Consider the following 11,680-nt stretch of genomic DNA (forward strand, 5'->3'; position numbering starts at 1 on the left):
GGAGCGAAGTCAGCTACGAAGTCTGCCAAAATTTGGGACTTTATAGCTGTCCGGGGCTGATACTTGATATCATATCCCCCAAGTTTGATGGCCCATTTGGCCAGTCAGCCCGATAACTCGGGTTTATGCAATATTCTTCGAAGGGGATACGTTGTCAATACGCAAATATGATGGCATTGGAAGTAAGGTTTCAATTTTTGAGACGCACTTATTAATGCAAGAGCTAGTTTTTCCAGGTGCGGATACCTGGTTTCAGCATCACCCAGGGTCCGACTTACATAATAAATAGGGAATTGCATACCTTGTTCTTCTCTAACTAGTACACCACTTACCTCTATCTCGGATACGGCCAGGTATAAATACAGTGTCTCATCCTCTTTTGGGGTGTGGAGCAAGGCGGGCTTGTCAGGTATCGCTTCAACTCCTCTAAGGCGCGTTGGCATTCCAGAGTCCATTCAAAGTTGTTTTTCTTGTTGAGCAAGGAAAAGAAATGGTGATTCCTGTCTGACGACCTTGATATGAACTGGCCCAGGGCTACTATCCGCCCAGTCAGTCGCTGCACAGCCTTTACGTTATTTTACCACCGTAATTTCTTTGATAGCTTTGATTTTGTCGGGGTTGATCTCGATTCCTCCATTCGATACCATGAAGCCTAAGAATTTGCCCGATCCTACCCCGAAGGCGCACTTTTCGGGATTGAGTTTCATGTTGTAACTTTTGAGGATGTCCAATGTTTCCTGCAAATGAATCAAATGGTCCTCCGCACACAGGGACTTAACTAGCATATCGTCAATATAAACTTCCATGGACTTACCTATTTGATGTTAGAACATCTTATTAACTAGGCGTTTTTTTAATAAATCCACTAGGCAGTGTGCCTTGGGCTAGTTTTTATTTATATAAAATCAAAATAAATAACACTGTCAGGAGGTCTTACACGATAAAAGAAATAAACTTTGACGATTACATAACTTCTATTATCAAAATTGAGCGATGAGCTCAACATTGATATCACATTGTGTAAACTAATAAGGTAAAGCAACTGATAAATAAAAACTAGCCATGAAATATCTTCTTCCATGAAAGAATTTGCATATCTTGTTCTGCCATGTCTTTGATCATAGTCCCACTCACGTATCACATGTGTATATTCTGTGTTATGAGTTTCCCTTTTCCATGCTGCATCTAATAAAAAGTTGCGACACTTATAAACATTGAACTCCCAGTCCAGTATGATAATGTCTAAAATTCTGGGCAGAATTTGCTTGAATGTGCCCTGATGAAGCAGTTGGTGTTGTGGTCTCCAGTTGTCCTTCGTGTAGCCCATTTCTTGACCACCTTCTTGAGATATTGTATTATCCATATGTATTGGTGCTTTAGTACTAACTAAACCCTCAGTTCCCATAATTGACAATAATCCCATGTCACGTACGTTACCTAAATTTCTGGGCAGAAATATGCATACACCCCTGCTTTTGCCTCCTACTGTTACTCCTTCAAGGGACTGAGCAACATGTGCTGATACCACCCTTTGAATTAGCAGCAGATATGAGAGCATGGGTACAACATATTTTCCTGCAAACAAAAGCACAATATTAGAACTGACCATCATGGCCTCTTCCCAATCGATTTGGTCCTGATGATCTGCAGAATTACGCATTCCTGCAAAGCTCATTGCCTGACTCCCTGTATGTGATGCCCAAATAACTGGATGTGTTTGATGCCTCCACCCATCATTTGGCTTTGAAATCCCCAGACTGTCCCTCCTTCTCAATGGCTCAACTGATGTTGTATTATAGCCAGTTCTGGGCTGCCTCTTCTGGTGATAATTCCAGCAGTGCTTACATAGTCCTTGATTATTGAAACTCCTCCTCGCTTCCATGCTTATGCTCATCACTGATACACCTTCCTGGGAATGAGCACATAGTGCTAATACCACCTAAGGAAGGTTGATCAGTTGATGAGGCATAGACACACTAGTTTTTCCTGCAAAAAAGAACAAACTGTTAGTGAAAAAATTGTGATTTTTGATCTCCTCCCTAAGGATTTGATCACAATATCCCATGTTGTCTCCTGTCTCCAGATTACTTCCCAGCTTCAACCACCTCAGTCCTTTAAAAATTGAGCAGCCCATCTTATTCTCCTCCTGCTTCATCCCAACTACAATAAATGCCTGCAGCCTGCATTTCTCCTTTGTTTCTTCCTCTTCTCCTAATTTCTCGCAACTTTTACTCGTATATAAGGACATTGTAATTTGTCATTATTCACTATCTTCCTCCCTTGAATGTCTAACTCCCAGAAGTTATGTGCCACAATAGGTCCAACATCCAAAGCATAGTTAGCTAGATGGTCAGCCAAACTATTCCCCTCTCTAAGCGTGTGACCCACAGTAACATTGCTTTTTGCCATCAGATCCTTAATCTCCTCCACCTGTGTATATATGGTCCATAGAACTTTCCATTCCCCAGCTAATACATTCTTCAGCATCATGGAGTCAGTTTGTAGTTCAATAAGCACAAACTCATTTCCAACACAGAACCTCATTGCTTCCAAAACTGCCTGTGCTTCAGCTTCAGAATTTGTTCCTTCCTGCACCTCTTTACCACATCCATATATTACATCACCTTCCTCATTTCTTAATACATAACCAATTGAGCTCCTCCCAGGATTTCCCCTCGAAGTCCCATCTGTATTTACCTTGATCCAACCTGGACTTGGACATTCCCACAACACTTTAGAATACATTAATTTAGGAAAGTAAGACTCCATCATATTTAGCATGTCTGGCCATTTGTGTGGTACCCTTTTAAGCGTTGGTTTTCTGTATTGGATTAAGGACTGCATAGTGGTAGAGACTTGATAGATCACTCTGTTAACAGTCACAGACCCCCCATGTTTATAGTTGTTCCTTCTCTTCCAAAGCTCCCAAAAAATAACAGCTGGTAACGCTTGCAATATAGGCTGCAATCTGGGAACCACATTTGCAGTCCAACATTTGGTTACTGCCTGATGGAGTGTGATCCCTTCCACTGAAATCCCTGCATGACCTAGGAAATATTTCCACACTTTAGTAGCTACATATGATGTGAAGAAAAGGTGTTGCATTTTTTCCTCCTTTGGCTCAGCACAACACCAGCATTTAGAAGCCATCAGATACCCTATTCTTCTGAAAAAATCATCCAACGACAGTTTGGTCCTCCACAGTTTCCACATAAAAAAGAGATTTTGAAAGGAAGTCCTTTCACCCAAATATTCATGTATGCATTGCTAGTATCATTTCTTCTCTTCAAATATTCCCAAGCAGATTTTACACTGAATTCTCCCCTTTGTTCTAGCATCCAAAAAGGTTTATCTAGCTCATCATGCACAACTGGAGGTTTCATATGTAACAGAATGTGATTTGCTAATTCTTCTGGAAGTATTTCTATAATCTTCACCTCATCTTGTTGGCCATTATCCATCACATCATATATGTTCTGTATGGATTCATCACACACAAAGTCAGGAGGGGTAACAAAATAGAGTGCACCCAATCCTGTCCAATTTTCAAACCAAAATAATGAAGATCCCATCCTAGGCTTCCATAAAATTTGATGCTCAATGAGGTCCTTACACTCCAACATCTTTCTCCACACATGTGATCCACGTATCCAAGGGACAATCATAGGATTCAACTTCTTACAATATTTCTGACTCATAAAAGCATTCCATAAGCTAGGCTGTGTTCTAAAGTTCCACCATAGCTTGCAGATCAAAGCAGTAGAAACATCATGTAAGGACCTAAAGCCAACACCCCCTTCTTCACAAGGCATGCTTAATGTACTCCATGAAGCCCAATGCTTATTTGCTACCCCTACTGCATTACTCCAAAAGAACTGGGCAAATATTTTATGCAGTTTGTTAATCACATAAGGTGGGGGATTTAACTGATGATAGAAGATGAATTGGCATGCTTAATAGAACATGAGAAATTAGAACTGCCCTTCCTCCTATAGATAGCATCTTACCTTTCCAGTCCTGCAGCTTATCCATTACCTTGGTCATTAGCCCTTGATAGTAATCCGTCCTTCTCCTAGCATAGAAGATAGGACATCCAAGGTAAGTAAATGGAAACTCCTGTTTAGCAATGCTTGTTATTCTCTGCACCTTGTCTACCACCTCTTCTCCTGCTGAATGATGAAGATATATGGCTGACTTGTTCTTGTTAATGAGCTGCCCAGAAGCAACCTCATATCCTGCTAAAACCTCCATGATCAAACCCAGCGATGTTGCATCATATGAAGAAAAAATGATGGTATCATCCGCGTATAAGAGATGGTTAATATTTGGACTCCACTTGGGCAATCCAAAACCATAGAAGTGACGATTTCTATGCAATGAATTCAGCCCTCTTGACAATGCTTCTGCAGCCAGAATGAAAGTAGGTGATATTGGATCACCTTGTTTCACCCCTCTTGTCGATTTAAAGAATCCATAAGGCTACCCATTTAACAACACAGAATACCAGCTGTTTGCAACAATTCCATACACCAATCCAATAAATCTTTCCTTAAATCCCATCTTCCTCAACACCTTAGTTAAGAACAGCCATGACAGTCGATCATATGCCTTAGCCATATCGAGTTTTATCACAACATTTGGCCCAACTTTGGTTCTCAATCTAATGTCTGTGATGATTGTTAAAGTAGTTGGCAGAAATGTTTGTCCCACATTGGTGGGAAATGAATAGTTGGGGGGGGGGGGTTTCCCCCTATAAAAGAAGGCTTAATGTTTAGGATTTAAATACACCTCTCATTTGCCTTCTCATCTGTTTAAGGCATTTGTATCTTCTCTCTTTAGTATTATTTCACTTGTATTTTTGGAGTGAAATAAAATATTGGTTGTGTCCGAGGAGTTGGCAAAATTAGCCGAACCTCGTAAATTCTGGTGTTCCCTTTATTGTTGCTTTATTGTCTTATTTATTATTTGGTGGCTGTCATAATTTTTGGTATAGTAGTTGTGACTTATTCACACTATATACATTTGGCTTCCACAATAATTGGTATCAGAGCTAAAGTACTGTCTAAGTATGCTCTGTGGTTGCAGCATAGTCTGATTTTCCACATCAGAAAAGATTTATCTTGGTAACTGAGTCAAGGTTCTGTCTGAGTATGCTCTGTGGTTGCAGCTTAGTCTGATCTTCTACATCAGAAAGGAAATAATCTTGATTTGTGTCGTCAGCTATTAAATAATATTTGTTTCAAAGATGGGTGACAATAAACAAGAAGAATCTACATCAAGTGTCAACAATACGTCATCATTGGCATTTTCGCTTATGACAAGAATTGTGTCAAATGCGAAATTTGCAGTATAAATATTTGACGGGTCCGGACATTTTGGGATGTGGCAAGGCGAGGTTCTAGATGTCCTTTTTCAACAAGGGCTAGATCTGGCCATTGAAGAAAAGAAACCAGATGTTATTGGAGAAGAAGATTGGAGAATTATCAACCGTGTTGCTTGCGGTACCATTCGATCCTACCTTGCTAGAGAGCAGAAATATCCATACACAAAGGAAACTTCTGCAAGTAAATTATGGAAAGCACTGGAGGATAAATTTTTGAAGAAAAACAGTCAAAATAAATTGTACATGAAGAAGAGATTGTTTCACTTCACCTATGTTCCTGGTACCACGATGAATGAACATATCACTAGTTTCAATAAGTTGGTCACAGATTTGCAAAATATGGATACAACTTATGATGATGGTGACTTGGCCTTAATGTTGTTGGCGTCACTTCCTGATGAGTACGAGCACCTTGAAACTACTCTACTCCATGGAAATGACGAAGTTTCTCTCAGAGAAGTTTGTTCGGCTTTGTACAGCTATGAACAAAGAAAGCGAGAAAAATAGAAGGGTGGAGAAGGAGAAGCACTATTTGTGAGGGGTCGTCCTCAAAATCAAACGAGGACAAAGAAGGGAAGATTCAAGTCAAGATCCAGACCCAACAAAGATGAATGTGCCTTTTGTGGAGAAAAAGGGCACTGGAAGAAAGACTGTCCGAAGTTGAAGAATAAGGCCAAACATAACAATGGAAAGGCCATTATGGATTCAAATGTAGCTGATTGTAATGATTCAGACTTCTCATTAGTTACAACAGAGTCATCAACATCATCAGACATATGGTTGATGGACTCGGCTTGTAGCTATCATATGTGTCCCAACAAGGACTGGTTCGTGGAATTTCAAGAAGGAGAATATGGAGTCGTCCACACAGCGGATAACATCCCTCTTACCTCATATGGCATTGGTTCAATACGATTAAGGAACCATGATGGAATGATCAGAACATTAACAGATGTTCGATATGTACCGGATTTGAAGAAGAATCTCATCTCTGTGGGAGCCCTAGAATCAAAAGGGTTCAAAATCATTGCAGAAAATGGAGTGATGAGAGTATGCTCCGGTGCACTAGTGGTAATGAAGGCTAATCGGAAGAATAATAATATGTACTGCTATCGTGGCAGTACAGTTATTGGGACAGCGACAGTGACATCCAGTGACGACAAAGAGGCAGAAGCAACCAAGCTATGGCACATGCGCTTGGGACATGCTGGAGGAAAATCCTTGAAAACTCTATCAGATCAAGGATTGTTAAAAGGAGTAAAGACTTGCAACTTGGAGTTTTGTGAGCATTGTGTTAAAGGGAAACAGACAAGGGTTAAATTTGGTACAGCGATCCATAATACTAAAGGCATTTTGGATTATGTATACTCTGATGTTTGGGGTCCTTCCAAAACACCTTCATTGGGTGGGAAGCACTATTTTGTAACCTTTGTTGATGATTTTTCTCGAAGAGTGTGGGTGTATACAATGAAAAACAAAGATGAAGTGCTGGGAATTTTTCTCAAATGGAAGACGATGATGGAGAATCAAACAGGCAAGAGGATCAAGTGTATTCGCACAGACAATGGAGGTGAATACAAAAATGATCATTTCAATAAGGTCTGTCAAAATGATGGCATCGTCCGACACTTCACTGTCAGACATACACCACAACATAATGGAGTGGCTGAACGTATGAACCGGACCTTGCTGGAGAAGGTACGGTGTATGTTGTCCAATGCTGGCTTGGGCAAAGAATTTTGGGCTGAGGCAGTTACATATGCATGCCACCTCATTAATCGCTTACCATCTGCTGCTATTGATGGCAAGACACCATTTGAAAAATGGTATGGAAAGTCTGCTTTAGATTATGACTCTTTGCACGTGTTTGGCTCAACTGCATATTATCATGTGACGGAGTCAAAATTGGATCCAAGGGCAAAGAAGGCTATTTTTATGGGAATTACTTCTGGAGTCAAAGGATATCGCTTATGGTGTCCTATAACAAAGAAAGTAATATTCAGCAGGGATGTTACCTTTGATGAATCTGCTATGGTAAATAAGGTAACAGAAGACACCAAACAAAATAAAGGTGCTTCTAAGTAGGTGGAGTTTGAGGGAAAATTTATTTTTCCTACACAAGAAGTTGAGGAGGAAACAAATGAAGATTACCCTCTGGAAGAAGATCCAGTAGAGGAGATTCCAACTCAGGAACCTCAACAACAACTTGAATCAATAGCAACCAGCAGGCCAAAAAGAACAATAACGAAACCTGTTCGTCTCATAGAGACGGTTGCTTGTGCAACCTCAATTGTAGCTGATGATGTTCCTACCACTTATAAAGATGTTGTCCAAAGTTCAGAAGAAGATAAGTGGAGGATTGCCATGAATGATGAAATACAGTCCCTTCATCAGAATCATACATGGAGATTGGCCAATCTCCCGAAGGGAAAGAAAGCAATTGGGTGCAAATGGGTATTTGCAAAGAAGGAAGGATTTCCTAACCAAGTAGATGTTCGCTACAAAGCAAGATTGGTGGCCAAAGGATATGCTCAAAAGGAGGGAATTGATTACAATGAAGTATTTTCTCCAGTTGTAAAACATTCCTCCATTAGAATTATGTTGGCTTTGGTAGCACAATTAGATTTGGAACTAGTTCAGATGGATGTAAAAACTGCATTTTTACATGGAAACTTGGAAGAGGAAATCTACATGACTTAGCCAGAAGGATTCAAAGTTGCTGGAAAAGAAAATATGGTGTGCAAACTTGAAAAATCGTTGTACGGATTGAAACAATCTTCTAGACAATGGTACAAGCGATTTGACGAGTTTATGTTGCGGCAAGGGTACAAGAGAAGCAAATACGATCATTGTGTGTATTTGCAAAAGCTTAAAGATGGTTCCTTTGTATATCTTCTCCTATATGTTGATGATATGTTTATAGCTTCCAAGAATTCGGAAGAAATTGATAAGTTGAAGATTCAACTGAAGAAGGAGTTCGAGATGAAGGATCTGGGTGAGGCAAAGAAAATTCTTGGCATGGAGATAATTAGAGATAGACGTTCAAAGAAACTCTGTTTATCTCAGAAAGAATATTTGAAGAGAGTACTACAACGTTTTGGCATAGATGACAAGACTAAGCCAGTTAGTACTCCACTTGCTCCCCATTTTAAGCTAAGTACTACTATGTCGCCAATGGATGAAGCTGAACGAGACTATATGTCAAAGGTATCATACGCAAATGTTGTTGGTAGCTTGATGTATGCAATGGTTTGCACAAGGCCTGACATTTCACAAGCTGTTGGAGTTATTAGCAGATATATGCATAATCCAGGGAAGGAGCATTGGCAAGCTGTGAAGTGGATTCTACGGTATATTCATAATACTGTAGATGTCGGGTTAGTTTTTGAGCAGGAAGACAATCAGTTTGTAGTTGGATATTGTGACTCAGATTTTGCGGGTGATATGGACAAACGAAGATCAACTACTGGTTATGTGTTTACTTTTGCAAAGGTACCAGTTAGTTGGAAGTCTACTTTGCAGTCAACAGTTGCTTTGTCTACAACAGAGGCAGAGTACATGGCTATTGCAGAGGCTGTGAAAGAGGCAATTTGGCTTCAAGAATTGCTAAAGGAGCTTGGTGTTGAACAAAAAGGTATCACAATTTTTTGTGATAGTCAAAGTGCTATTCAATTAGCGAAGAACCAAGTTTATCATGCAAGGACGAAGCACATTGATGTTCGGTATCATTTCGTACGAGAAAGCATAGAAGAAGGTGGAGTCACGGTAAAGAAAATTCATACTATGGAGAATCCTGTTGATATGATGACAAAGGTGGTGACTGCGGTCAAGTTTCAACATTGTATAGATTTGATCAACATTGTTGAAAACTGAAGATTGAAGATGAAGACACAATCAAAATTTGTTATTGAGAGAAAATTGAAGATGTGGAATTTTGCCAAGGTGGAGATTTGTTAAAGTAGTTGGCAGAAATGTTTGTCCCACATCGGTGGGAAATGAATAGTTGGGGGGGTTTTCCCCCTATAAAAGAAGGCTTAATGTTTAGGATTTAAATACACCTCTCATTTGCCTTCTCATCTGTTTAAGGCATTTGTATCTTTTCTCTTTAGTATTATTTCACTTGTATTTTTGGAGTGAAATAAAATATTGGTTGTGTCCGAGGAGTAGGCAAAATTAGCCGAACCTCGTAAATTCTGGTGTTCCCTTTATTGTTGCTTTATTGTCTTATTTATTATTTGGAGGCTGTCATAATTTTTAGTATAGTAGTTGTGACGTATTCACATTATATACATTTGGCTTCCGCAACAATGATCTCTTGAGTTAAGAGAACATTCTCTACTATATTCCTGCCTTTTACAAATCCAGTCTGTTCTTCAGAAATGAGGTTTGGAAGTAACACAGCTAGTCTTCCATGCACCACCCTAGAAAAGATTTTATTAACAAAATTACTAAGGCTAATAGGTCGCACATCTGAGAAGGTGACCACTTCCTTTTTCTTTGGTAGTAACACTAAATTTGTGTGTGTTACATATCTGGGAAAATCATGTCCATTAAATAAGGCCTTCACCATGTCTACTATATCATCACCAATTATGTCCCAACAAGTTTGAAAAAAACTTCTAGTAAATCCATCCGGACCCCCTGCACTTTCACCATTCAATCCAAAAACTGCATGCCTAACTTCCTCTTTCGTAGGTTGCTGAATTAATTCCTTGTTCTGGGCATGATCTACCAATGCAGGTACATGATCAAAGATATCAAATGCTGTAGAAACTGTGTCTTCATGAAACTGAGCTTGGAAAAATCTCACTGCTTCATCAGCCATATCTTTACTATTCTCAAGCCAAATGCCATTCGAATCTTGCACTCTTTTCAACTGTAACCTTCTTCTCCTGCCATTTACTTGAGCATGGAAGAACTTTGTATTTCTATCACCATATTGAAACCATGACATTCCAGACTTTTGTTTCCAAAATTCTTCCTCGAATGCTAGAAATCTAAGGAGTTCTGCTTGAACCTTCTGCAGCCTTTCTCTATTCTGAACAGTAGGAAACCTCTCAAATTGAATTTCATGAACTAAGACCACCTCCTCAAGACTAGCAATCTTTTGAAAAATGTCACCATATGTTGCCCTGCTCCATAATGATAAAGCTTTCTTCAATTTTTTAAGCTTGTGATTAAACACAAAAAATGGATCACCTGTGAAGTCTGCTTTCCAGTTTTGCAATACCACCTCTTTGAAAGTTGAGTGCTTGCACCAGAAATTCAGAAACTTGAAGGCCTTCTTGATAGGTGCAGCATTAGGATTGAAATTCAATAGCATTGGGCTATGATCGGAACCAATTTTTGAGAGATGAGTTACCTCGATGCCAGGCCATAGCTGCTGCAGCTCCAAATTGCCCAGACACCTATCCAACCTTTTAAATATACAATCAGCTTCCCCTCTCCCATTCCACCATGTGTATATACTACCTTTGAATCCCAAATCGCTAAGATTACAGGTGGTAATGCAGTGCCTAAAATCATTGATTTCATTTAGAGAAATAGGAAGTCCTCCAAACTTCTCCTCCTCATCCCATGTAACATTAAAATCCCCCCCACAAGCCAAGGCTAGGACATATCGGAGGCCAAATTATAGAGACTGTCCCACAATTCAATACGCTCAATGGAGTCACATTTTGCATATACAAATGTGACCACAAAAGAAATTTGAATATCCAGGTTTGTAAATTTTAAAGTCAATTGCTGCTCCAAGTCATACACAATATCCACACCATGATCATCATCCACAAACACCCAGATTTTGTTAGATACATTTGAGAAAGCCTGTAGCATACCAATTCTCCTCCTATATCTTTCCAGTTTCTTCCTCTTTTGCTTTGGTTCCATGATTCCTATAAATTTAAAATGATGCTGTCTTTGCATAGTGATAAGCTTCTCAAAGGCCTGCATAGACTTCACTGATCTCACATTCCATATAATGGCATTCATCATTAATTGTGAGGTTTAGAGAGGGTCCTTCTTGTTTGAACCCCAGGAATTACACTTTGATTGCTGTCTTTTGGTTGCTTCTTCTTTCCTCTTCCAGTTGATTTGCCCCTATCCATATGTCTAGGTGAAAGGTCACCTTGTTTTGCAATCTGCTTAAAATTTTGACAGGTAGATTCAGCATCCAAATCTCTTCCTCTACCCTTCATGTTATCATCATCACCCCTGTTCTCTATAGGATCATCAATTTGTGTATTCATGAGAATAGGAATCATACTTCTGTGATCTTTTTGTTGCACATTCTGATCT

The 11,680-nt window shown here is 39.5% G+C and overlaps 2 protein-coding genes across 2 annotated transcripts; both read right to left on the reverse strand.

The window, feature by feature from the left end:
• Positions 1 to 2,211: 2,211 nt before the first annotated feature.
• Positions 2,212 to 3,150, reverse strand: LOC142180815 (uncharacterized). Its single transcript, XM_075252904.1, has one exon. It carries the CDS (start codon positions 3,148 to 3,150, stop codon positions 2,212 to 2,214), a length of 939 nt encoding a protein of 312 aa, XP_075109005.1.
• Positions 3,151 to 9,665: 6,515 nt separating this feature from the next.
• On the reverse strand, positions 9,666 to 11,374 carry LOC142180816 (uncharacterized). The gene is made up of 2 exons (XM_075252905.1): positions 11,044 to 11,374; positions 9,666 to 10,993 (listed from the first exon to the last, which is right to left on the reverse strand). Exons 1-2 carry the CDS (start codon positions 11,372 to 11,374, stop codon positions 9,666 to 9,668), a joined length of 1,659 nt encoding a protein of 552 aa, XP_075109006.1.
• Positions 11,375 to 11,680: the final 306 nt, after the last annotated feature.

This window comes from Nicotiana tabacum, chromosome 5 (genome assembly GCF_000715075.1).
Source record: "Nicotiana tabacum cultivar K326 chromosome 5, ASM71507v2, whole genome shotgun sequence".
Classification (NCBI taxonomy): domain Eukaryota; kingdom Viridiplantae; phylum Streptophyta; class Magnoliopsida; order Solanales; family Solanaceae; genus Nicotiana; species Nicotiana tabacum.

What these genes read in the sequence shown, in the direction of transcription:
- LOC142180816 (XM_075252905.1), bottom strand. Translation starts at nt 11,374, where the DNA reads ATGAATGCCATTATATGGAATGTGAGATCAGTGAAGTCTATGCAGGCC. An exon ending in AAAATGTGACTCCATTGAGC is followed by an intron (nt 10,994 to 11,043) that starts GTATTGAATTGT and finishes GATATGTCCTAG; the next exon opens with CCTTGGCTTGTGGGGGGGAT.
- LOC142180815 (XM_075252904.1), bottom strand. Translation starts at nt 3,150, where the DNA reads ATGGCTTCTAAATGCTGGTGTTGTGCTGAGCCAAAGGAGGAAAAAATG.